General features: G+C 45.4%; 2 protein-coding genes and 1 long non-coding RNA gene across 3 annotated transcripts in view; 2 read left to right on the forward strand and 1 right to left on the reverse strand.

The window, feature by feature from the left end:
- Positions 1-26,305, forward strand: part of TMEM94 (transmembrane protein 94) — a 50,337-nt gene that overhangs the window by 18,504 nt on the left and 5,528 nt on the right. Inside the window, exons 4-28 of the mRNA XM_057401392.1 lie at positions 790-909; positions 1,737-1,864; positions 2,441-2,577; positions 3,234-3,430; positions 4,186-4,337; positions 4,930-5,032; positions 5,345-5,431; positions 5,925-6,041; positions 9,837-9,893; positions 11,641-11,745; positions 12,341-12,505; positions 12,756-12,962; positions 13,129-13,441; positions 14,180-14,353; positions 17,460-17,562; positions 18,791-19,008; positions 20,203-20,384; positions 20,559-20,697; positions 21,327-21,442; positions 22,106-22,205; positions 23,587-23,695; positions 24,214-24,403; positions 24,959-25,036; positions 25,407-25,492; positions 26,074-26,155. Coding sequence (XP_057257375.1) covers positions 790-909; positions 1,737-1,864; positions 2,441-2,577; positions 3,234-3,430; positions 4,186-4,337; positions 4,930-5,032; positions 5,345-5,431; positions 5,925-6,041; positions 9,837-9,893; positions 11,641-11,745; positions 12,341-12,505; positions 12,756-12,962; positions 13,129-13,441; positions 14,180-14,353; positions 17,460-17,562; positions 18,791-19,008; positions 20,203-20,384; positions 20,559-20,697; positions 21,327-21,442; positions 22,106-22,205; positions 23,587-23,695; positions 24,214-24,403; positions 24,959-25,036; positions 25,407-25,492; positions 26,074-26,155 — 3,465 coding nt within the window. The remainder of the gene's footprint in view (positions 1-789; positions 910-1,736; positions 1,865-2,440; positions 2,578-3,233; positions 3,431-4,185; positions 4,338-4,929; positions 5,033-5,344; positions 5,432-5,924; positions 6,042-9,836; positions 9,894-11,640; positions 11,746-12,340; positions 12,506-12,755; positions 12,963-13,128; positions 13,442-14,179; positions 14,354-17,459; positions 17,563-18,790; positions 19,009-20,202; positions 20,385-20,558; positions 20,698-21,326; positions 21,443-22,105; positions 22,206-23,586; positions 23,696-24,213; positions 24,404-24,958; positions 25,037-25,406; positions 25,493-26,073; positions 26,156-26,305) is intronic.
- Positions 321-26,158, reverse strand: LOC130595039 (uncharacterized). The gene is made up of 3 exons (XR_008971207.1): positions 26,064-26,158; positions 17,101-17,228; positions 321-738 (listed from the first exon to the last, which is right to left on the reverse strand). It is a non-coding gene; the product is annotated as an uncharacterized LOC130595039 (long non-coding RNA).
- TEKT3 (tektin 3) overlaps positions 18,050-26,305 on the forward strand; it is a 201,992-nt gene continuing 193,736 nt past the window's right edge. Inside the window, exon 1 of the mRNA XM_057401375.1 lies at positions 18,050-18,058. The gene's annotated coding sequence lies outside the window, so the exon portion shown is untranslated. The remainder of the gene's footprint in view (positions 18,059-26,305) is intronic.

The raw sequence follows: 26,305 nt of genomic DNA on the forward strand, positions 1-26,305 counted from the left end.
AAATGCAAGTGTTCACTCCACTTTCTTGTCACCAGCATCCTATGGCAATCTATTCCAGGTGGCCTGTTCTTGGGTTGCATCCTTTCAGGCTGCCTCTTTGCTGACCAGTGATGGAGCAGTGCTCTGGACTCTGTGCTTCCTTCATGTCTAGATGCCTCCCTCATAAGTTTGTGCAGTTCACCACTTCAAACTCTAGTGCTTTCTCTTGTAAATGTAGAATTTGATGCTGGAGCCTCCTCCTGAACTGATTCATGGCCTAGCACTTAAATTTGGCAGCTTCTGTGTCAAATACCCACAGGCAGGACTCATAAACAGAAATTCATAATAAGCAGTTGTGGAAATTGGGCCACTCTTGTTTAGAATTGCAGATATTCTACTACTCTAGTTGTTAGTACCATCAGCAAAACCCATCCTGTTCTACTGTAACTGTGTTCTGTTGTCTCTACAAGCTGATACCAGTTCAAGCCTGCATAACCTTGGAGCTGAGCAGCCTCCCTTTGTATTGTCCTCAGCCTGTGCTGATTAGAATCTTGTTTCACAGCAATGACTTTGTATTGTGCTTTGATAAGGTGTTTATCTGGCACAGTTTGTTTACCTGATACTATCGAAGGGCTCCAATTCCAGCCAGCAGGCTAAAGTTCACAGGAGGGAAGATGATTCCAGGAAGGTGCAGAAGCAGACTGGTGATGATTGCGGGGCATTCCTTGTAGGGTGCTCAGTCAGCCTCCAGGAAAAAGCCTAACAAGGACATAAGGAAGCACTAACCGGTTTGCTTTTCTGGCACCTCAGGATGAGATGACTTCAAGTTTGGGCCTCACCACAAAGAAAGCCCTCACCATCCTGAGAGACCAGTTGTCAGCACTGCTGGAGGGGCATCAGAAGGAACGGAAGAAAGTGGCTTCATGGAAGGTGAGGCACCAACAGCACAAGGTTGGGCACTCAGTCTCCTCAAAGTAAAGCTGATAGGTGGGGAGTGTGTGTGTGTGATAGATGGTAGTTTAAAAAGCATCTATCTGCTATTCCTTGACACTCAGTTACACTTTTGGATTGGACCATCAATGCAGGTGAGTCTGAAGTCCAAGATCATAGTTCCTGGTAAATGTTCATCACGAAACCACTCAGCTGAGGAATAGCTGAAGATGAAACAAAAGTTGGCTGCGTTCCCTGTCAGACTGATCCTGCAAAGTACCTGGGTATAGAACTGCTGAAGTCCTCGGGAACAAAGCAAGGCATCTACCTAAGGATATATTTTCTCCCAGCACTTCTCTACTGGATGCTGGAACTCAACAGAAGCTTTGCACCTGTGAAGGATCTGAGGGCTTCAAGAGCCACTAATGGCAGTGGGGTCCATATTAGGTGAAGAGCAAGAGCTGTGAAGCTCAACAGTCTCCCTTGCCCACCGTGTTTGTCTGGCACGACAAAGTGCTGGTGTTTGTGCACAGTACTTATGCACAGTGCTTGGTTAGTGACAGGGGGGCAGCCTGGCACAGAAGCCTTTTCATTCTTTCAGGCAAGAGTAAAGCAGAGAGAGTTCACTTAGACCCACCAGTTGAGCAAGCATTAGTGCTGTAGCATTCCCATAACTGATCTGAGATGCTCTCTGTCATGTTCAGGGGGTTTTACAAAGTCCTGTTCACCCTGGAGTGTCCACTGCTGCCTTCCCCCTTCCTTACTGTGCTTTTCCAAGCCTTTGCCTCTGTATTTCCTAAATGCTGTCTGCTGCTCTGCTTTTGTAGGAGGTGTGGAGGAGCAGTTTTCTGTACCATGGTAACCGTTGCTCCTGTTTTCACTGGCCTGGTGCATCTCTGATGCTTCTGGCAGTGCTGTTGCTGCTGTGCTGCTATGGGAGCCAGCCACAGGGGAGGTAAGAACAACATCCTATGCTGGGTAACTGGAGCAAGGTGACAGTTTTATATTGTCTTGACACTGTGGCTGATAGAACGGTGTTGTCCCTCATTCTGTGCAGACATGAAGACATTAGCATGCACTGGTAATTCTGTCCCTATCAGTCTGTTTCATAGAACTTCAGCCAACTTAATCCTACTTCTAAAAGACCCATAGAGTGTCCTATGGAGAGACTGAGATGGTTTTGCTACAGCATTCCTAGATCTTGAAAAATCCTAAGGCACTATCAGAGCCAGGAAGGATTTTGAAACTGGAGAAGTTAGTTGCTCATAGTGCTATCACATATGCCATAGCATTTCCTCACTCTATTTGTCAGGCTACTGTTTAATTGGGAAAAGACCTTTCAGACTTCTCAGGTGGCATTATCCTAAAGAAGTGTGATCATAGCTCCCCTGCTTTTCTTTTTTAGCCAGGAGGCTGTGGGATGTAGGAATAAACAACCAAGCGGGTGTGCATTTATCTCTGTGGGTGGCTGGCAGTGTATTCTGCTCATTAACTCAAACCTTCCTGCTCTCTTCTGTTTTGCTGTGCAAAGCCAAGGGGCTGAGATAGTCAATGCACTGGCACTCTTCCTCCTCCTCCTCTTGGATCTCTTCATAATCGGGCGTCAAGAGAGGCTGAAGTGCAGAGAGGTGGAGAGGAGACTTCAGACAATCATTGAGAAGATAAATGGTGAGGTTCCTTCCGTTCATCTGTCTCTTACTTGCATTTGTCTTTTCCTCCTGTTGGATTCTTCTCCAAACCTGGCCAGATATATCACTAATTGGGCTTAGTAGCCTTGCCCTGTGCTGCACAGAAACACTGAGAACTGTGTCCTACTCCTGCCTCTCCTGTACAATAGTTATTTTGAGCTATCATGTGGCCATGTGCTTCCAATCTGTGTGTTATCAGGTGGGCGTCTGTTATGTCTGTGCTTTGGAGTAATTTGAATCCTCAGTAGCCTACAAAAATATCTGCCTTAGAGCAGATGATGAGAGAAGAATACGTGGGGTTGTACCACAACAGAGACCAGAAGGAAATAAATTGCTGTGCATGAGCATCATCTCAGTGGGGCTTTCAACCTGAGGAGGTAGTTCAGTTCACTGTGGTCGTTTTAAGGACAGACTTCAGCTTTTCCATTGTACAAGTGTGTATTTGAGGTTATAGAATGTTTAGTTGTTAATACTGGGTGGAAAGGGGGGAAAAGACATCAAGGAGAAAGAGAGAGATGCTAAAAGATCAAAGGCTTAGCCCTGGAGGACCTATAGCCACTACAGGATGTAAACTGATGTGTGATTTGCCCCTCCAGAATTGTTATCACTTAATTCTTACACACCTTCTGCTTTCAGATACACTTGGCAAGGAGGTGAAATGGCCAGACTCCATGTACCCTGACCTCCACATGCCTTATGCCCCATCCTGGTCCCTCCACTGGGCCTACAGGGATGGTCATCTTGTCAACCTGCCTGTGAGCCTGTTAGTAGAAGGAGATGTCGTTGCCTTGAGGCCAGGCCAGGAGTCATTTGCTTCTTTAAGAGGGATTAAGGTAATTTTCTTATTTCCCTGGCCTGTAACAATGTATTTCCTGGGATTTTTTTGCTAATACTCTAATTGCAAGAGTACAGATTGTTGGAGTGTTTGATTTCTTCTGACCTTGAAAATAGTCTGAAATTCCAGTTCAGTCAAGGATGGTGCTTTGTTAGGCAGACTGCATTTTCCCTATGAACTCCTAAACCCAATGGGTGGGAGACATTAATGTGATACCAAAGGACCATATTTCCATCTCTTCCAGCTCAAGGGGAAATTGTAATGTGCTGCTAAATAGAAGTGAAGTGAATCTATGCAGTAGATAAGACATGCAAACCCCCTACTTTATCCTGGGGTTTATGTGGAGAAATAAAGTTTGTCTACTTTGACCTTCTCCTTACCACTAGCTTATTATAAAAGAAGATAATATAAAATACATGAGGTAGAAGTAAATCTCAGTGAAAACGTGCTTGAAGAAGGTTGGAAGAAGTTTAAAGCCTGAAATCTGCCTTTGCTGGGTTTTATAACTTTCACTCCAAATGCCACTTGTCATGCCATAACCAGATGTGCTTGAACACAAGCATCTCATTTTTACTTCAAGTTTGAAGCAACAGTTTAGCTAATGAATATTTGAGAGCTGAGAGAGGGAACTACTACAATATGAGTGACCAACACGTAGTGGGGATCCTGCTGGACTAAGCCTCCAGTCCCTCGCAGCAGGATTCCATCCAGCCCCTGACTGTGCAGCCTTTGACTCTCTGACCTTTTCCCTAGGATGATGAGCACATAGTTCTGGAGCCAGGAGATCTGTTTCCACCTTTCTCACCTCCACCCTCGCCAAGGGGGGAAGTGAAGAAGGGACCTCAGAACCCTCAGCTGTATCGTCTCTTCCGTGTCTTGAAGACGCCAATAATAGATAATGTCAGGTGGGTTAAACACAGTGCTCAAGGCCTGCCCTTGTCTGTGTCCTTGTGGCTGCCTCATGTTGGTGAAGAATGAGACTTACTCGTCCAGAACAGGAGATTTCAAATATGCTGTGCTGTGTTTTCTTTATACCTGGCAGTTTTCTAAGTCTCTTAACTCTGTCTTCAATTGCCCACCTTAGCTGGTAGTTTAAGCTAATACATAAAACCACATATTATGCCAAGTATTAACTGTTGAGGACATTACTGTCCAACTAAATTTGAACAAGGCAGGGAGGTCACAGATTTCATGCATTTGACATAACCAGTGATATGACAGCCTTTGGTCAACTGGAGATACAGATCTCTGAATGTCCTGTTGGAGTTTCAATACACATTGGGGTGATGGAGCCTTCCTGTTAAGCAGGTGGGGAGTTTGCTCAACAGCACTGCAAATTCACCATGGCAAGTGCAAAACTGTTATTGTAGGATTTGGCTTCTCTTTTGAAGTACATCCCCATAGCATAGGGTGAATGCAGTGTTCTAATCTCTCCTAGGAAAGTGCAGGGCTGGGGTCTTGGTTGCTGAAATCTCAAGCTCTTTTCCATTTTTTCAGGTGGTGTCTGGAAATGGCTTTGTCACGTCCTGTGACAGCCCTGGATAATGAGAGATTCACTGTACAGTCAGTGATGCTGAAATATGCTGTCCCTATTGTACTGGTAGGTCTCATTTCAAGCCTCTGTTGTTGAATATAGCCATGTTTTGTCAATAAAGGTGAAGAATTTGCAGGCATCAACAGGAAGTTGTGGCCAGGCCCTGCCTTACACAGCTGACTCAGTGTGTACCTTGGGTAGTTCAGAGAAGCAAAGATGCTGAGCCATCTAGCTGAGAGAGCAGAGGGAGGAACTGTGCCAGCAGACCAAGTGTATCTTCCAGACTTTCCCAGGGCTAAGAGTGTTACAAAGCAGTGGAAACTCCTTCCCTACAAGCAGTAGTAGTTGCTGAAAGTGCCATCTCTGTTTGAATTGCAGGCTGGCTTCCTGATCACCAATGCTGTGCGCTTCATTTTCAAAGCTCCTGGAATTGCTTCTTGGCAGTACACTCTTCTTCAGCTACAGGTAAAGAGCTTTGAGCTCCAGTACTCCTCCTTCCAAGAGCACCACTGAGGCTGATTCCCTCCTTCTGTGAATTGCTTCATCCTGTGACAGCATCCTATGCACTCCCTTGTGCATGCTGGATCCAGGAGGTCTCAGTGGAGCAGGACAACAGCTCTACCCTTGCCATTCTTACTAGACTGCCCTTTACATTTCTTGCTCCTTCTCACTTGCCATATGTCTGTGTCTATATATATTTATATATGGTATCCTTTGCCTTTAAACTTGCAAGAGTTTATGCCAAATTGAGCAGGAAAAAGAGCTGCAAGTTTATGTGATTTATTCATTCCCTCCATTATACATCCCTCTTGTGCTTTCCCTGGTGCTGCACTGCCTCCAGTGTCCTTCATTCCTGCCATTGCCTTTTCCCCATCCCCTCACTGTCATGGATTAGGTGTCGTGTGAGATGTCTGAGTCCTTGTCTCTGTGCTTGCTGGTGATTACAAATCCTTTTCAGGTGAATGGTGTCCTACCCATCCTTCCGTTGTTCTTTCCTGTCCTGTGGATTCTTGCTACAGCCTTTGGAGAAGCCAGAGTGTTGGCCCAGATGAGCAAAGCCTCATCCACCTCACTGGTAGGTATTTCTCCACATCAAACTATTGCAGAGCAAAGGGCAGGAGATGAGAAGGGCTGCATGAAGGGAACACAGTGAATTCAGCAGACATGTCAGTTGTAAGAGCTTGTTGGATCTTTGCCCAGCTGTGCCCTCTCCCTGGAGCATGATGTGACTTCTTGAGCAGATGTTCTAATTTTTTCAACCAGTGATTCTCTAAATCTCTTCAAGGCAAGTGCTTTCTATCCACTAAATATAATCTGCCAGAGGGGTCAACATGGAGATAAACACCCTATGGTGGCTGTAACTGGGCAGTGTTAAGCCACTGAGAAGGAATGGGATACATGAGATCCTCTGCAGTCCCTGGTTTTAACATGTGGGCTCTTTCCTGAGCCTCCGAGGCTTCTCTTGCAGGCATGGCCTTTGCAGTAGTCAGGGAGTAAGAGGAGTTTCTGGTGGCAGTGCTGGTCTGGGGAGCAGAGTTTGGCAGTCTGATGGGTGTGTGATCCTGAACTGGATGCGCTGATGGGTGTCTCTTGTTCTCTCCTGGTGGCACAACACTGCCTGGTGAGATGCACCATGTTGCTTGTCTTCAGTGCTAACTTCTGCTATGCCAGTACTTGGACAGTTTCTCTCTCCTTCTTGTCCTTCTTTGGCCTCTGTGGTCTTGGGTCTGTGTTTTCTATTCTCTTCCCTATAGGTTGTACATGACCTGTGTCCTAGGAGGGAGGACACATTGCCTCCCTCAGTGGTGTTTGCACCTTTACCATCTCTTCACTTTACCTTTCCAGCCATTCTTGGCATCACTTGTTTTTTGTCTTTGGAACCTTCCTCTTCCCCATCACGTATTGCTATTTGGCTGGGAAAGCCATAGCTCCTTGGCTTCCCTGCTTCATCATTCTCAACATATGCATTTGCCCTATCACCCATACTTGCACCTTCCTTGTGTTCTTTCCTGTCTTCTCCTTTTTCTTGTCCAGGCATCTCATTCTGTCCAGCCAGCTCTTTCTGTGATGTCTCAAACATGATCCTCCATCCTTGCTGCTGTAGAACCACCGCTGTGATGTGCCTTGGTCATTCCCCCTTTGACTAGGGCAGTCTTCTCTTGGCCTATTTTCTTCCTTCCTTCTCCCTACTCTATTCAAAATGTAGCAGGTAAGACCCTCTTCCTCTGCAGTCCCTTGGCCTGTGTGATGCTCTTTCCACCTTCTGCTCCCTCCCATCATGTTCAAGCTGTTTGTTGCCCAGTTTTTCAAGGCCATAACCTGGTGAGACGTCCTGCAGGACACAAACCAGTGTCCCCCAAGACGAGCCCCTGCCTCAAGTTACATTACTACAGTTGGACTACAGCAGCATTCCTTATAATAAGGAATTTGATGTTGGTTTGAAAATGTTTGCACTGCCTTTGAGAGGTTCTTTCAGTAACTATTTACCTTCACTGCTAAAAATGGGCATTCTCTGTTAGTGGGACTTTTTGTAGTATCTGATTTCCAGCCCTTGGAACATTTACATCTTTTGTCTCCTATATCTAAGAGCACATCAGTCAAATTTCTGGCCTGTTGTAGCTATCAATCCCTTTTACCATCTCTACGGTTAAGTAAATAGTTTAAGCACCTTGAGTCATTATAAGCATATTTCCCAACCCTCTAATCTTTCTCTTAGCTTTCCTCTGAGCTTTCTCCAGTGCTTCAGGATCACTGTAGCATTATGAACCCCACAAAACCTTCCAGTAACAGTTGTGCTTGTGCTAGATTTCAGAATAATTTGGGCTTTCTACTCTATGTTCATTTGTTAGTGCAACAAAGGATCATACTAGATCTTTTGGCCACTGCTTTAATAAAATGGGCAGTTTTTATTCAGCTGATAATCTACAGTTACTGCTTTCTGAGTCTGAGTCCTCATCCTTTAAGTCCAACCTGCGTTTTTGCTCCTAGCTATGCCACCTTACTTTTATGCCTTTTGGTGTGCATGAGTTTGCTTCTTTACCAAGCAATCCATATTGTTCTGTAACAACACTCTGTTCTCTTTATTCCTGGACCCTGCCCCAAACTTGGTATAGTTTACAGTCTCTTTCAGTAATGGCTTTTTAGTTTTCTTTCAGGCTATTTATAAACTACCCAGATTTGTCCCTGCCTGAGCATCCTATTGCAAGTAATTCCTCAGTTTCTCTTCTGTTTGGGAATAGTCTATTTCTAATATATTTAACAGAGGGCCTATTTCTCTATTATTACTCTAGTTTTGTTAGAAAACCATTAAAGCATTTTGTGTCAAGTCAAAGTATAGAATCATAGAATGACAGAATGGTTTGGGTTGGAAAGGACCTTAAGATCATCCAGTTTCAGCCCCCTGCCACAGGCAGGGACACCTCACACTAGACCGTGTTGCTCAAGGCTCTGTCCAAGTACCAAGTGATCCATGTCAAAAGCATTACTTGTATCAGTCAAATTTGTAATTCTGTCCAAAAAGATCTCACAGTAGTTCCATGAGATTTATTACTCACATACTTGTGGTGTTTGGCACTGGATGTATTATTCCACTTCTTTTAATTGAGTCTCATATTAGCTGCTCTGTTATTCTGTCTGAAATCAAAGTCTGTCTGGGTCCTGCTCTAACCTGGTTTGTTCTCCTTATCCTTTTTAGGCGTTGGCACCACTTTAGCTTTCTATTGCACTGGGACTTAATCCATGCTCGAAGGCTAGTGCTAAATCAGCAGGAACAGTCAGAAAGTTGTCCAGACCTGCTAATTTAAACATAGTTACTTTCAGTAGCTAAGGGTAGAATGGAAAATATTTCATAGTTATCATATGGTATGATTGTATCACTGGGTAAGGAATAGCAGTATTTATCTTGCTTTGCCTTCAATATCGTTTGCCTTGCCTGCAATATCATTTGCAGTGTCTGTCTTCATCAAGCAGCAGACTGGTTTTAATTACATATTGATATACTTTATCTTACTTTTATGTTAACTTTAACTTCTATTTTCACTTCCACTCAAACCTGGGCTGTTTGAATTTTCCTATGGGATTACTTAAATATTAATAAAATTATTAAATTAATAAAATATTAACAAAATATTGTTAATCAATTCTTAATTCTTCTTCTTAGCTCTCAGTTTAAATTATTCCTGATGAATCTGTCTTGGTAACTGGTCATTTTTAAAGTGCATTATTATTGGGGTGGTGTTTCATTTCCATACAAATGTAATCGCCATATGCACTTATGCTTATGAATATACTTCAGTTTAAACTGTTCTTCAAAATGACCTCTACTGTGGAATTCCTTTGTGCTAGATGCAGATTTTGAGTTAGGACATTTCCCAGTATAATTCCAGGATCATTCCATGGCAGTGCCTTGCTATAATGTCATTTTCTCTCCACATCCCATTTGTATCACCTCATTCGTCTGTGTCCATTGTATTCCAGGCACCTGCTTTTACACCCACTTTCCTAGCTCCCTTAACTGACCCATATAGCTTAAAACCAGATCAGTCTGTCCTAGCTCTTTCTGTCTAAGAATAAACATCCAGAAACAGCTTCCTCTGGGTGTAATTGCTGTTATTTTCTCTGTAGACATATAGGTAATGACTGTGTGTCGTCTGTGATGTACAGCACCAAGCACTTTGTGCCTCACAAGTAGATAAAAGACATAGTCCATTAAGGACTTAATTGCTTGGATGAATTATTGCTCTGCCTTGGTATTCCCATTGAGCAGGACTCCTGTTTTCTCCTCTCTGAAGGCGCAGTATTGAGGGAAGGATGTTCCTCATGACACATGTCTGAGCACGATTATACTAACTGGTCTCTTCTCTTGCTGCAGCTTGCTAAGTTTTCAGAGGACACTCTCAGCAGCTACACAGAGATGGTATCTTCTCAGGTACTATTATTATGGTTTTCTTCCATCTTCACTGCACAGCTTCATGGTATCCTTTCCTTTCTGATCTCCCGCTTGTTCCTAACTCCTTTTTACTTGTGTCACTTGTTCACTGTCACTCATTTGCTGCTCTCTTTTGCTGGTTGCATGGCTTTCCCTTGCACCTTCTCATGTAAATGCTGCTCTGCTGACCAGAGATTGAGGTGACTTTGATACGGAGTCCAGTTGTGCTTTTCTGAATATTGCAAATGGTTTGATAGCACCTTTTTTCTGTCCTGAAGAGCATACCTCTTTGAAGCCCTCCTGTTCCAGGAGTAAAATAAGCTTTTTATGGTGTGTGTCAGAAAGAAATATTTTCCTTGTACCAGAAAAACCTCCTTTTCTAAGCCAAAACTGAAGAACAGAGGGGATGGTGGTCAATAAAGAGGGGTCCTTGGCTGTTCAGGCTTTTTAAAAGCCTTATCCTGTTTCATAGGCTCCTTAACAAGCTTAAATACATTACTTGTGCTTCCAAAGCTGGACTAAAAGAGCACTCAGAGGACCTTTTTCTGGGGAAGGAACTGCATCTGGCCACTCTATAAATTGAATCATCCAGATTAAACAGGAGGGTAGAGGAAAGACACTTTTCTGTTTAATCTGGCATTAAGATTCCCCTTTCCATAAGGAGGCAGATGGACTCCAGAAGTGATTAAAATCCCAAGTTATTACAAGAATCAATTCATATCTCCCTCCCAGCCACACAGAGGAATGCACGTGGATGCACACACACATGCATCCTTTGATGAATAGTTTATTTTCTCTCTGTGACAGTTCGTTTAGCCAAGATGCTTTTCAGGTGTTCAATGGGAGTGATTTAAGCTGAAGCTCCTCACTGAAAAGCTCTGCTGCTTCACTTTTATACCTGTGTAACATTATTGCTTATGAGAAACTGATTTAAGTAAGAGCTTTTTTTCTACCTGATTGTTTTGCATTTGAGTTTATGGCTGTATTAACACTTGGGATCTAAGGAACTTGATCTAAGGAGCTCTGGGGAAAGTGACAGCATTCCAGAACAACAGCTAAAAAAGCAGTAAAAGAGCACTGCAATGCAAACCTGGCTTTGCTGGCTTTAGGAGCTTGGGTTGATTGCCACCATCCAGGCTCCCTCTGCAGCAGTTTTGTGTTGGAAGATGAAGGTGCCAACTCAACATTTTCATTTTGGAAAAGAGCCCTTTCAGTTTATTGCCACATTGGTTACAATTCATTTGTAATGGTGGAGTAGGGCACCTTGGCTTTGTTTCCAACACTGCCACTGCCTCTGTAAGTAACCTTGGCCAAGTCACCTCAGCACAGTGACTCCATTTACCCCCATTCACTCATTATGGTGATCATAAGCTTAAGGCTTCAAACTCCATAACCCAAGTGGATGAGAGTTCCTTTAAACATACTAAGAGGTAACAACTGATTCACCTCAAATAAAATCACTTCAGAATTCCTTGCTGTGTTTTTTGGTAGTTTCAGTGAATTCTCAATTCAGTCACTGTTAGCAGTGATTCTTCCCCCTCTGGAAGGGGGGAGAAATGCCTTTCCCTTGAGAACATCAGCACTGTATCAGTTACCAGGTTCCCATGGAGGCTGATGTTTATCTCACAGTGTATCACTGTGTTGAACCTGAAAGCAGGTAATGTCATACTCCCTTTTTTCCTTCTCTCCCCTCATCTTGCACTGAATGAGCCTTTCACTGGCTGATGTCCTCTGCTTCCCTTGGCAGGAAATGATACGCTGTATCTGGAGCCACTTCCTCTGTGTTTTAAAAGGCAAATCCCCAACTCTGAGCTTCACTTCCAGCTTGCTCCATAGTCTGGGATCTGTCACTGTGAGTATTGCTGGGTTGTTAGAAGGAGGAGCCCTACACGAATGCTTCATTTGCATCCTTCACATCATCCTTCCCTGAGCATAGACTGTTAGCAGTCAGGTCACTGTGCTGGAATTAGAAACCCTTCAGGCACCTGTCTTTGTAGAGGAGTTGATAACTGTCTTGTCTTGTCCAAAGAGCACATTTACAGGCTAAAACAATGGTTAGAGATACTCTGTGGCATCTAATGGGATGTCTGTATTTTCCAGCTCTGGTTCTGGTCCCATAGCCCTCTTGAATCCTCATCAAGAACCAGCTGAGTAGGTCCTCATAAGGTACTAACTGATGAAACAGGCTGAGTAGTTGCTTCCTTTAGTGGTCTTCATGCTTAGTTTTGCAATATCCTGAGATAAAACTGGTGTTAACCAACTCCTCAATCCTGCTAGAGCAAGGAATTCTTGGAGGGTTAGTAAGTGCAGTTTCTTAGACAGAAAGTTGGCACATGTCTATTATTCCGTGTGTTTATTACTCTTGTGATATTTACAACTGTGCATGAGCACTGAGATGTGTTTTCACTGATATTTTGCCTTCTTGGGGGTGTTGTGGGATGTTCTAGGTGCTCTGCTGTGTAGACAAGCAGGGAATTCTTTCCTGGCCAAACCCCAGCCCAGAGACTGTTCTGTTCTTCAGTGGGAAGGTGGAACCACCTCATGATAGCCATGAAGATCTGACTGATGAGCTCTCTACACGGTCTTTCTGCCATCCTGAGATGGAAGATGAGGTGAGTAATATGTGAGCCATAATGCAGTATTTTGGCTCTGAACATGGTTTGACTGACGTGTACAATGTGGAATTATAGAAGGGGCCCTTTGCTTGTAGAGAAATCCTATGTTATAATTCTTTGCTTAAAGGATGAAGAAGCAGTGAGGATGAGACACTCTTCTATAGGAGTCCTAAAGTAGCAGGTGAATCAGTAGTGGCTCATGTTGAGCCACTGAATCACCACTGTTCATTTTGTTGGTTTCTTGCAGCCCCATGAAAGAGATGCTTTGCTGTCTGGCCCTCTGGCAGACACAGTCCACATGGCCAACGAGCAAGAGAGGAACAACTGGTCTAGTGACCCTCCAAAGGCTGCTGATGCCCATACCCACCGAAAGCCAAGCAGAAGCAAGCATCCCTCTGGGTCCAATGTGAGTTTTAGCAAGGACACAGAAGGTGGAGAAGAGGAACATGCACAGGTAAAGCATACTGACGGGGCACACAAGTGGTCTTTTGTACAGCTATAAGACAGACTTAAACCTACAGTGTTCCATTTCAGGAATTTAGTGGGGAATTACCTGTGGGATTCTAGGCTCAAGCTGTATTCTTTGTAACCAACTAGAATTTTCCTGTCTGTTGGCCCAGGTTGGTGACAGTGAGGCGATGACTTGCGAGGCTGAAGACTTTGTGTGTGACTACCACCTTGAGATGCTTAGCCTGTCCCAAGACCAGCAGAACCCCTCCTGCATCCAGTTTGATGACTCCAACTGGCATATGCACTTGAATTCCCTCAAGCCTCTGGGCCTGAATGTGCTGCTCAACCTCTGCAATGCCAGTGTGACAGAGCGTCTGTGCCGCTTCTCTGACCACCTCTGCAACATTGCCCTCCAGGAAACTCACAATGCTGTGCTGCCTGTCCATGTGCCTTGGGGCCTCTGTGAGCTTGCCAGGCTAATAGGTAAGGAGGAACTGGATGAGCAGACACAGAGAAATCAGAGCTGTCAATAGACACTTAATCCTTAGAGAGCACAAGAAAAATACTTCCCCAGTCCTGGTTGCTGAGAAGGTGAAATTACAGACCTGGCTCTGTTCACTTGCCAGAAGAGTCTTTTCAAGAGATTGGTTTTGGCAAGTTCTGACATTGCAGACACTATCAAAGGAACAAATGTCATCAAGGATATTCCCAGCCAGCCCTGGCTAGGCTTGGAATTCTGCTTGAGTCTGCCAATCTCAACAGGAGACAAAGAATACCTGCTAATGGATAGACAGCTGCCCTGTCTTTACAGTAGTGCTTTACCAGCAGTTTGGGTATAAATGATGTGAGATACCTCAGGTTGTTCATAGGTGGGAAAACTGAGGCACAGGGGAGATAAATTGAAGGTAACACTAGGGTGGAAATCTGGAAGCTCTTGAACTCACTGGTGTGCTTGTCCTTCAGTGTCACAGTTCCTCTCTCCAGTGAACCAGAAGCATGAAAACTGTAATTATTAATAACATCAAGTCCTTCTGAATGATTTTCATCATAGATCTTGAGCCAGCTTGATGTAGCTGCACAGTGAGCACAGCTCAGCTACCTATTGCTGGGGAGACGTCAGAATGAGCATGGGCAAAGCGGGTGGCACAGAAGCAGAAGGAAAGACCTTTCCTCTGCTTTTCTTAGAGCCTGTTTTTGATCCTTGTCGTGCTCATGTTTCAGGTTTCACACCAGGTGCTAAAGACCTTTTCAAACAAGAGAACTATTTGGCCTTGTACCGCCTGCCAAGTGATGAGATGGTCAAGGAAACAATCCTGGGGAAGCTTTCGTCCATCACCAAGAGGAGACCACCCCTGAGCCACATGATCAACCTTTTTGTGAAGGACACCACTACCAGTAAGACTGCCCCTTCCTTTGGGTATCTGCTTGGTGCAGGATGATCTTTTCCTGCAGAGAGCCTAGGAAATGTCAGACTGGAATAGTCTGGAGTCCCTGTGGGATGATAGCCTTGCTCTGCCCATGGGCAGTACAGATGTGCTCACCAAACCTTAGTGATCAGTGCTATAGCATACGGAAGGGGGGAGTTCTTCCCAACTCTGGCTTACTCCAGGATCATAAACAACTTTTTAGGATTATTTCAGCATATAGGAAACCTGGTTTCTGGGACCAAATGGCAGTGCAGGGCAAAGTGGGGGCGTTATTTGGTTTTGAATAGACTTCATTATAATAGTGAGACTGGTACTGCACAGGGTTCAATATTACTCAGGGTTTTAGCTTCACATGCTAATCCTTCTGATAACCCAAATCAAAACCATTATCTTTGTGAGTTGTCTAGTGTATTATATTGCGTAGTCCATTTCTATATTGCACAGTAATAAGAAATCACAGAAATCCCATGCAAACGCATGGTAACCACGCATACAATACCTGAAGCCATGCTGACTTCTCCACCCTTAATCCTTCCTAGTCTAATAGGAACAGGCTAGGATGGAAAGGAATTATAGCTGGGTACCATGAGGTCTTAAAGCACCTCAGCAAGATTTAACAGCTTGCCTGTCAGAGCTCTTAGTCTCTTCGTAATACCTTGAATTGACTGAAGTTTGCTCTCTGGAGTTGACTATGTTTGAGATTGAATCTAAACTATTATTATTCTGCTGGGCAGAGGTTTATCAGGTAAACTGGCTTCTCTTGCCCAATTCCTCTTAAATCTTTATCTTAGCCTGGGGAGGAGCTTTTTCCTTTATCCTGCTTGCTGCTCTCCTGCCTTTGTGAGCAAGAATTTTCTGATGCTGAGATTCTTAATGTAGCAAAACCCCTTTAATGTTTCATGTTGCCTCATTTCAACTCCTTATCCTTCTTTTTAAATGGTTTAGTTTAGAGGCTGGAGCTCAGACAAATGTGTGTGTGACCTGGATTACACTGTCTAGAGTACATGCTAAGAGGAATTTTGCCAGTGAGGTTAGTTAACCATTGGAACACCTCTTGTCCCTTGAAACTTTCTTACGTATACAAGCTGAAGTAATGGATTGTGCAGATGACATTGGCTGCAATTGAATGGCTCTGTTTGTGCAGTCAGAGCAGATGATCACAACTAACCTCTCTTGATCCATTATTTGTGAATAAATCTTTGAGTCCACCCATTCCCAGGACGTGCTGAAGTCAAAGGGAGATACATAATAAATTCTCCAGCTGTAGCAGAAATAGGAGGCAGCTTATCTGTATGCTCCCTTGCTGTTCCATGGAAATATGTGTCTAACCATCTGGCAGCGTTCATCCCACATCCAATAGTAACCACATAGAAATGGGGGGCTCACCGTCACCTTCAGTGGAATAAAGTGGCTTGATACCGTCTCTGCCTTCCTTTGCTATAGCTGCACTCCTCCATTCCTTTTGCTCTGTGTCACTGGCTCAGCTGTAGCAGCTTGATTCTTCCTAATGAGTCCCAGCACTCTTGAATGGCTGTCATACTCCCTGTCCTATTCATTAGTTTTCTCCCTTGTGCCAGAGAAATCCTGGCCTTCAGCTTCATGATTTAAGAAGGGAAGAGGCTGAGCTCACTTCACTGGCAATGAAAGCGGAATTAACTCCTTCCAGTTTACAGTGCCTACTGTCACTACCATTTACCCCTTAGGATTGTTGTGCAGGATACTGATGCTGCTGAGTAGGAAGTGGGTTGCAGTTGCTGTCAGGCATGAATATAGGTATGTCTGTGGTCATCTCTATGCTCTTGCTCTGTGTCCAGGGCATAGTTTTTGCATGAATCAATAAACATCTCTTACTCCCTCTTTTCTAGCAAGGACTCTCTGACCCTAGGAGCAAGGTGGGCAGGATTAGGTGTTCATACAATACAATTAATCAGAGCTTGGCACAAGTGCTCCTTTGTGTCCCTGAGACAGGCTCCTCCTTTCACACGCGGCTCCTATTAGTTGGAGGTTTGTTATGCTGATAAACTTTGCCTGAGATGGCTATTCATAGCAGAGAGCTGCTCTGCTTTGGAAAATCCTCCTGTGTTCCTGAAGGTCCCTGCCTGGTTTGTGCCAGTGGATATTCCTGGTTCTTGGTTTCACCAGCTCGTGGGAGCATTTGCCCTCAGCAGCAATGCCTGCAAGGAGCCTTTGGGCACATTTTTCTTGGCAGTGAGGCTTTGTCATTAGATCAGCTTTGAAGCTGTTGGGGGCAAAATCATGGAGCAGCTGGAGGAGGGAATCTCCACTGGGAAGTCTACGTGTGTGCAATGTTAATGTGTCAGTGCAAGTGAAAGGAAGCAGGAAGTATGAACGGGGAGGCAGCATCCTTTACCTTGTGTCCCGTGCCTGGGACCTGCATCAGCCAAGTGCTATCACACACCTTTGAGAAACACTTTTTAACACCTCCGTCTACAAGAGGGAACAGAAGATTTTAGGTCTGTATTAAAGAGTGAAGTAGTTGAAGATAAACCAGGGCAAGCTGTGGTGTCTACTGAGTTTCAGTTCTTCTCTGATCACAACAGGAGTTACTTTTATAGAGTCTGTTATGTTGAACTTCTAATGCACCCAGATTTAACAAGTTTTCAGGACCCTTTGTGAAGCAGGCTGCTATCTAATGGGTCACGCTGTAGAATTACTTTGCTGCTTGAATGGAAGGTACTCAAGAACAGCTCTTACCTTTTAGATCCAATCCTGAGGTGAAACTGAATGCACTTTCCAGTGGAGGTAAACTTTGATCCTCAGTCTCATCACTGATGCTCGTAGTCTCATGGGAAGAGGCACACAGGGATAACTTTTCTTCTGTTCTGTTTAATACAGAAGCAAGATATTATCCCACCCATTGTAGGAGCAGGATTGTTACACAGTGTAAGGAGTGAATAGGAGCTGACTTTGGGGCTCACATCATAACCTTGTCAAAGGGGCTGTTTGGAGTGCATCAAGCCCAGTTTGCTTGAGCAGAAGGAGCGGTTGGAATGAGATCCCTTTCCTAAGAGCCTGTATGTGCGATGCTGACTCGTTGTTCTCCTACACTTCAGGCACAGAGCAGATGTTTTCCCATGGGACAGCTGACCTCATCCTTGAGGCCTGCACAGACTTTTGGGATGGTACTGACATCTATCCGCTCTCTGGCTCTGACAGGTAGGCACCGTGTCAGTGGGTGCAACTGCAGAGGGAACCAGATCACCCTTTGCTAATATTCCCTTTTCTAGTGTTCATTAAGCTATTTAATAGAAACTTCAAGCAGGTTATGAACAGGAGCCTTATAATTAATAATAATGAATTGTTGAAATTATAGCAACATAAGAGATTAGCAACAAGCAATCTGTTGGGTTAAGACTAAGAGGCTTACTGTATCTGTTAACACATTAGCCACTTCTAGTTGGATTCTGTTGTGTAGTAGGACCGTGAATTATTATCAGGTCATGTGCTGGTGGTAGATAATTTTTTTTGTTGTTCAAGACAAATGACTTGTCTTACACCAGATACAAAGTGATCAATTCTACCTGCTGCTGCCAGCTTCAAGCCAGTCCACCACAATGCAGCACACCCTTTTAGTCCTGCTGCAGGATCTGGCAGTGTCTGTTGTATTTGCATCTATAGGCTAAATTTCTGTTCCCACTAGCAGAGCAGAGATGTTTAGTTTCATGGACCAGCAGCACATTATTCTTCTTCCAAATCTGCTTACCCTTAAGTGTCAGAAAACTCCCACTGGTCCTTTTTGGAATATCATCTTAGAAGCCAATGAAAAATGCCATGTATAGTCTGATACGTTTCATTTGTGATTTCAGCTTAGAGAAGGAACTTTACACTATTCCAGTGACTGAATATTGACTAAATGGAGACTTCACATACAGTTCCTGGGAGCCAAATCCGAAAGGGGATGGGACAGAAGTCTGTTGCTGTAACTACCTCTGCAATAGATACTATTGTCAGAGTTGTCAGTTCCTCCCCTGGTGTTAGTCTTCCTACGGATAAATTCTTTCTGATGCATTAAGCTTCTGCTGTCATGCAGTGAACTTCCTTGGAGTCATCTGGCAGCCATATAGAGCATATTCTGTTAATAAATGTATTCAAAGAGCACTGTGTTCATACTCATCAATCTGTCTGATGAGCAAACAGAAACGTTCACCACTGCCCCTGCTGGAATATGTGTTCTTGTTGTCCTAGTTTGTTGTTCCTAGTGCCTGTAGCTTAGAAGATGAAAAAACTCTAAGGAAAGGCTTTTTTAGAGCCTCTCATCACTCCTCATGGAATACATTTTTCCAAATACCCAGCTGTTGATTTCTACATTGAACTGCAGTGTCCATTGTCAGAAATGAGGCATATTTCTGCTGAACTCTGCCTGGCTTTTCTCTCTTCCACACAGGAAGAAGGTGTTGGATTTCTACCAGCGAGCTTGCCTCTCAGGATACTGTTCTGCCTTTGCATACAAGCCAATGCATTGTGCCTTGTCCTCCCAGCTCAATGGCAAGTGCATAGAACTGGTGCAGGTCCCTGGGCAGAATGCGATCTTCACGTGCTGTGATCTCCCTGGGACAACCCCCATCAAGCAGAGCAGTCGGAGGAATAGCTGGAGCTCAGATGGTATGTGCTCTCTGTGCTGTCTATAATAAGTTCTGCTGCTGGGCCAGGTGCTTGCTCTCTGCTCAGTCTAGTGCTGTTAAGAACACTGTTATTCAGAGCAGCAGATGGAAGTTGAGAGCTAAGGGTTTCTGAAGGAGATGCGTTTCCAGAGGAAGTAAGGATGTAAGAGCTGGAAGGTATGTTTCTGGTTAAGTTACAGTGAAATTCTTCTACTTGAGGGAAGTCTGTTTCTTAAAGCAGGCGACTCAGAGTCAAGATTTCTGGTAATTCAATACTTGGTTTGCTATTTGTCTGATCCTATGGAAATCACATGTGTGGGTTTTCCAGAGGAATTCCATGCATGGTGGTATGTGACTATTCTCCCTTGATTTTGTTGCTGTGCTGGAGGACTGGAGTCTCACCAGGTGGATTGTCCATCTCCTTCAGAACAGTAATGGGACTGAGAAATAAGCACATAACTCCATTTTCTTTTGGAAAAGCAATCCTCATCTCCTTCTGCCTTGGTCTCCCATTCTGTAACGTGTAAATTATGGGATTCCCAACTGCTGGGAGACATTTGTGACTGTTTTCAGCACACTCTGCAGTCCCACCTGTGGCAAGCTTTGCAACTGTGTGAAGCGTTGTATTATTTTCCTCATGCTGCATCCAGCTCCCATTCACCACAAGCTGAGCTGGTGATGGTGAAGGAACCCTGTCAAAAAGCCTTTTCAGGCTCTTTGGGGGCATCTGCAATGTCACTGGAGGGAATATGCTCCAGTTCCTTTGTATCAGCCCCTCGTACTCTGATGCCACTCTGTGTCTAGCTAGACTGCCCATGTTGTTTAAGCACAGCTTGATGTGTTTAAAATACACATGTGAATATTATGCAGCACAAATCCTTTACCTTTCTGCCCCAGTTCTTTGTGACTGATTCCTGTCTTCTGTTTTGTTTTTTCCCCCTTCCATGCTCACTGTTTCGTGCTTGTGTTCTTGGTCACACATGTGGGGATGTCCTGATACCACTTCTGTGACTGGGTATGCTGGGACAAATGGATGTGTCTTCATCTTTCCTCCTGTGTGTGTATATCTGCATGTTTCTGGGTACTGTGTCCTTGGGTGTTACCTGGGTGGCCTCTCTCACCATTTGTACTTTGTGTGATGCACATGTGGCCCCTCATGTCTCAATGTGATTGCGTGTTGTTTGCATGCCTGAAGAAGGGATTGGGGAAGTGATGGAGAAGGAAGACTGTATCCAGGCTCTGAGCGGACAGATCTTCATGGGAATGGTCTCATCTCAGTATCAGGCCCGGCTTGACATTGTCCGCCTCATTGATGGATTGGTCAATGCCTGCATCCGTTTTGTCTACTTCTCCCTAGAAGATGAGCTCAAAAGCAAGGTAAGCTGCCTCTGCTGAACCCTGAACTTGCATGTCCCCTGGCTGGCAGACTGGAGAGTCCAGCACCAGTGCAATCTAAGGTTAATCTGATTCAGCTAATGGGTCCAGAAGGTACCAGTATGGCACTGCTCTGCACCACTCTGGCACTAAAATCTTCTGTCTGCTCGTCTGCAGGTGTTTGCTGAGAAGATGGGTCTGGAGACTGGCTGGAATTGCCACATCTCTTTAACACCTAATGGTGATGTGCCTGGCTCAGAGATCCCTCCCTCTAGCCCCAGCCATGCTGGCTCTCTGCACGATGACCTACACCAGGGTGAGAGAACCATGCCTAAGCCACTTTGAGTGTTTCCTGGATGGTTCTTTTAAACCCATTCCTAGGTTCCTGTGTCCTCAGCAGCTACCTGAGCCTTCAGAGTTTTGAGCACAAAACTGGATGGGCCCGAGGTGTGTGTGTGTGTGTGTGTGTGTGTGAGAGAGACTGCCTTACATTTATAGCCTTTCTACCTAGGCAGCACTACAGTTGTTAGAAGCAGACATCCTTCTGCCATGATTTTACAACTGCTCATTAATGCTTTTGGTTCTTGCTGGGGCCCTGCTCAAGCCACTGAGGGTCTCTTGCCTGTGCATTTTGCTTTCTTCTTACTTCAGCTGGGATTTCTTTACTCTTTTCTTCCTCTAGAAGAGAGAGGAGAACAGATAAACTACTGTGTCTCAAAAGAGAAGAGCCTGGGCTCACATCTCTACCTCTGAGCAGATTAGTCATCTAAAAATACTGCATTTTAGATGACTGAGTGGGATCTAAGTGTTGCTAACCCAGAAAATCAGACCTCACATTTCCTATCTTCATCTTCTGCAGTGCCACGTGACTAGACCATGTGGGTGGCACAGGGATGGTAGAGGCAGGGTTGTGCTGATTGTTTATGCTGCTGCTTTCTGCTCCAGTTTCTCGAGATGATGTGGAAGGGCTTCTGCTGATGGAAGAGGAGGGGCACTCAGATCTCATCAGCTTCCAGCCAACAGACAGTGATATCCCCAGCTTCCTGGAGGACTGTAACAGGGTGAGGCCCCCTTTCCCTGCCTTGTCCTGTTGTTATGGCCATCAGCATCATCTGCTTACTTCTAGAGGGAATTCCTCTTCAAAGCAGATTAACTGGTTTGCACTGTGACTCCTGATCTCCAGCTTCCTATCTGGAAGCTGAGAAGTTGAGGGTTCTCTCAGTTAATCGCTTTTACTGAACAGGGGTTTTTGGAGTTTAGGAATGGAGATGACCACACACATAATAGCCTTGAAAGTCACATCTCAGTCCATTTGTGTCCCCTTCCCATGTGCTGGGCAGGCAGTGGGAACATCCCCACCTTCTGTGCAGACAGAAGAAACTGTCTTTCCTCCAGCTATAAGCCATGGCTTGTGCTGCCCAGTAGCCAGGTTGGGACAAGCTTTTCCTGTGCCATACAGAGCTCAGGCATGAAACAGAGCGAGTTGCTGGGAGGCAGCACATAGTCTCTGACACAGGTAACAAGTGCTTAGAAATCCTTGAGCACAGGTTTATCGTGCTGATCTTACAACCCCTGAAGGCAAGCACAGTTTAGCATGTCAGTGTGGGCTTTGTACGGTGGCTTGGGAAAGCCACCTTCTGTCTGCAGGGACAGACAGTTCCTTCTGCAGTGCCTCTCCCTCACACGCACACTCCCCTGCTTAGTCTCTTCTTTCTCTTTTCCAGGCCAAACTTCCCCGGGGGATCCACCAGGTGAGACCTCACCTGCAGAACATAGACAATGTGCCTTTGCTGGTGCCCCTCTTCACAGACTGCACCCCAGAGAGTAAGTGGCACAAAGCCTGGGTCTGCCCTACTCCTGCCCATGAATACCTTCCCTGTCATTTGCTCTGGCTCATCTAGGTGTGGACAAGGGTAAGGGAAGGGGATACAGCCTAGAAATCTAGAAGGACATTTTGATATTAAAACCCCTCTATTTGTACCTGTGGGAAGCCAGGTGTTAACTTCATTTCAGTGATGCTGTTTCCTAGCTACAGAATTGGGCTAACAACTGCTGCTTTCAATTTGCATTCGTAAGACACACTAAAGCAAGCATCCAAAATACTGCTGCCTTCTATTAAATAAGTATTATCAGTGTGCTAGAAGACTCTGACCTCTGCTCACAGCCTTCCCTGCCCTTACATAACTTGGAAATCACTTCCCAAAATGATTTTCCTCTTGCAGTGGCTGTTTAAACCTTTTGCTTTGCAGAGCTTTTGATTACAGGGACCAGAAAGGACACATTTCTTATTTCTGAGAGATACCATTTTATCTAAGAGATGGGCTGAGTGCTCAGCTGGCCAATTCCTGTCTACAGGTATTGGAACTAAAGTGTAAGTTCCAAGCATCATTAGGTGTTTTACATACCTCCGGGCACAGTTTACAGAGTGGCAGTGAGACCTGGGTACAGCCCAACCTGCCTAACCAGTCAGTGCCCAGGAGATTGCCTCTCTTTCAGCAGAAATGGCAGTTTCCTGCTCCATCTAACCCTTGCAGTGCTGCAGACATGGGTGCACCAGTTATTAGCAAAGCTGTTTGCATAGGAGTCTGCACAGGGTGGGTTTGGGTTTGGTTGGTTTGTTGTTTTCTTTTTTCCTGGAGCATTCTAGAAAATCCATCCACACACAGAGCACTGTGCATAAAGCCCCAGAAGAAAATGCACATCAAACAGCAGCTTTGATTTAGAGGCCCTAAGAGGGTGCTGGTAAAGAGATTGATGTAGAGGTAGTGGTGGGAGTGCAGGAACAGGGGCTGGCTCTGAGTATGGCTAAGCACAGCACTGCTTTTGGAGTAGTTTGTTGTATTCCCTCTGTTCCTTTAGACCTAGGACAGTAGGGATGTGCTGTTGAGCACATTTTAAAGCTGTAGGTTTTAATTATTTAGGTTTATTTAATGTTCTGCTATACCTACAGCTCTGGTCTGAAAGAGATGTGCTAAAGATGCAAATCTCTGGGCCATAGTTCTGGCAATCACAGCTTAGTTCCTGCCTCCTGCAATTAATCAGCTGTGTACTTTGACTGTAGATCTCATTGTACATGAGTGATGAATATCAGTTGGGGGAACTCGAAAAGCTCTGACTGCTTGTCATCCAGCCTGGGAGGGGTGTGTAAAACATCTGTGAGCATGATGAGGTAACACACTGGGTTTCTCCTTCTGTCCCTTTACAGCCATGTGTGAAATGATCAAGATCATGCAGGAGTATGGGGAGGTGACTTGCTGCCTGGGAAGCTCTGCCAACCTGCGGAATAGCTGCCTCTTCCTGCAAAGTGACATCAGGTAGGACAGGATCCAAACTCCTCCTGCTGCCTTTACCTTATGCTTAGCAAGTGCCCATCCATGGGTCACACTAGATCTGTGGGTTGTGCAAGGGGATGCTCACAGCTGCTGTCCATTATGAACTGCATTTGTCTCCATAAGAAGATCTGGGTGGTACTGGATGGGATGATTAGCTAGATCCCTAGACACCCAGGTATTTCTCTCCATCTTTGAAAGGAAGATGCTGAACTATTGTGCACCAAGTGGCATTACACATGCTTCTTATTGGGTGGAAGAGTGGAAATGCCCCTTTGGATTAGCCAGTTTGTTAACGTTCAAACACCAAAAACCCAAATGTGTTCATTATTTCTCTGGGAATTACAGAAAGTCCAGGAAGCATGATCCTAAATTCATGTCACAGCTCAGGACTTCCCTGCCAGCAAGGTAGATAGAGGTGGCATAGCACAGCACAACTGTACAAGCTGGACTGCATTGGAACATAGGTTCTTCTCCCTAATGCTCCTGTGTTGTGCTTGCAGTATAGCACTGGACCCTCTCTACCCATCTCGCTGCTCCTGGGAGACATTTGGCTATGCCACCAGCACCACCATGACTCACGTCTCTGATGAGCTCACCCCTCTGCAGCTCTCAGGACAACTCAACAGCCTGCCTTGCTCCATGTCCTTCCGCCAAGAGGAGAGTACCAGCATCATCAGGCTCATAGAACAGGTAAGCCAGGCACATCCCCTCTCCAACACTCAACCCTCTTCCTGCAGCTCACAGAATGCAAAGCCAGGAGCTCATGTGAGCATTCTTATGGAGTTACCCTCAGTAAGCTGCCAGCATTAGCTTTGCTCCCGTTTCCTGTCCTTTGTTCAGGAAGCACAACAGATACACTCTTCCTGCCTGGCCCGACCAGTCCAAGGTGTAGGGGATGGTTTGGGAATGATGCTTTGTGGCCACAGAACATGAACACTATTCAGCTGGATAAAGTAGAAGCTTGCAGAGATCCCTAGCCAGACACCAGTGCAGTGCTGGGGAGAAGTGGTACCCCAGAAAAGCCAGGAGGTTTAAACTTAACCCTTGTCTAAATTCTCCCTTCCCTTCACAACCTCTACATGTACGCAAGAGACCTTCCCCTGTTGCTTACAGTGGGTCCAGATCCTCTCCCCTCCCACTTCCCCTGCAGGCCCCATGTCCTGCCCCTGTCTGCCAATAATTGCTCTTGGCTGATAGCTGCTCCCATCACAGCAAAGGGCTCTAAGGGCTTGTGCTTCCTTCCAGGCCAGGCATGCAACCTATGGGATCCGCAAGTGTTTCCTCTTCCTGCTGCAGTGCCAGCTGACCTTGGTTGTCATTCAGGTGAGTCCTGCCTTGGCTGGGGACAGCATTTAGCTCAGAGGACAGGAGTGCTAGCATGGATGTGGGTGGCTGCAGTGGGGCAAGTGAGGAAAGTAGCCTTTAGTCAGGTTTATACAGCATCTTTGGAGAAGGTACAGACAGAGACTATGTGATCTCAGCTGTATTGCCCCTTCTCCCTGATGCTCCTACAGGGGGTTCTTTTCAAACCCTTTTATCCCTGGGGAAAAGCATCCCCAGTAGCCTGGAGCATGTGCAGTGGCAGCCTGGTTACCAGCTCATCCCAGTGTTTTGTGGGAGGACAGTGGCATCTTGGGTGACAGGACTGTCCTAGCACTGCTCATGCTCTTCACTGTGGGTTGTTCCTGTGCAGTTCCTCTCCTGCCTGGTGCAGCTGCCCCCCATCCTCAGTACCACAGACATCGTGTGGCTCTCCTGTTTCTGCTACCCACTGCTCAGGTGAGTCTGTCAGGGTGGAACCTCCTGCCTCCCACCCACAGGATGCACAGACCAGTCCCCCAGCATCACTGTGTCCATGGGAAAAGGAGGCTGCATGGTAAGAAGGCTGGAAGGCTTCATGGCACATGACCCACTGCATGGTAAGAAGGCTGGAAGGATTATTCCAAACACCTTCTTTAACAAGGTGCTTGAGAACATAGGAGCATTTATGTACTGCTGTGTTAGGCCTGCCTGCTGTCTGAGAGCTGCTACTATCTTGTGGCTTGAACCTCCAGCTGAATATCTAAGTATCATTAATCCTGATACTGCTGCACTGATTGTAGGGTGATGGAGAACCTTGTGAGTCAGGCAGAGGTCAAAGTACCATGGGCGATGTGTTCTCTATCACACATTTGGAGGTCACCTCCCTGTTTGCACCTGACCTAACACCTTTTATAGCATATGCTTAAGGCAGTGGCCAGGTGAGCGCCAATGCTTTAAGCAGTCTGAGGAGGTTATTTGGGTTCAAATGTCAAACAGTCAAAAAAGAAGAGTTCTGGTGCCTGAGCTTGTTACTGAGACACTAACTTACCTTTCTGCAGCATCTCACTCCTGGGCAAGCCTCCCCACAGCTCCATCATGACCATGGCAACAGGAAAAAACTTGACTTCCATTCCTAAAAAGGTAGGTGATCCATCAGATTAAAACAGTTTACATGTTTTTCTCTTCTGCTTTGTCCCAGTGTTGATGCATAGCTGGGGCCCTGTGCCTTCCCAGCTCACTTGGGAAGTTGATCCATGGCATGAGCCATGCTATCCAAAAGTCTGGCATGGA

This window comes from Pezoporus wallicus, unplaced genomic scaffold (assembly GCF_028554395.1).
Source record: "Pezoporus wallicus isolate ANWC-B61680 ecotype Strahan unplaced genomic scaffold, APGP_CSIRO_Pwel_v1 contig_8702, whole genome shotgun sequence".
NCBI lineage: Eukaryota > Metazoa > Chordata > Aves > Psittaciformes > Psittacidae > Pezoporus > Pezoporus wallicus.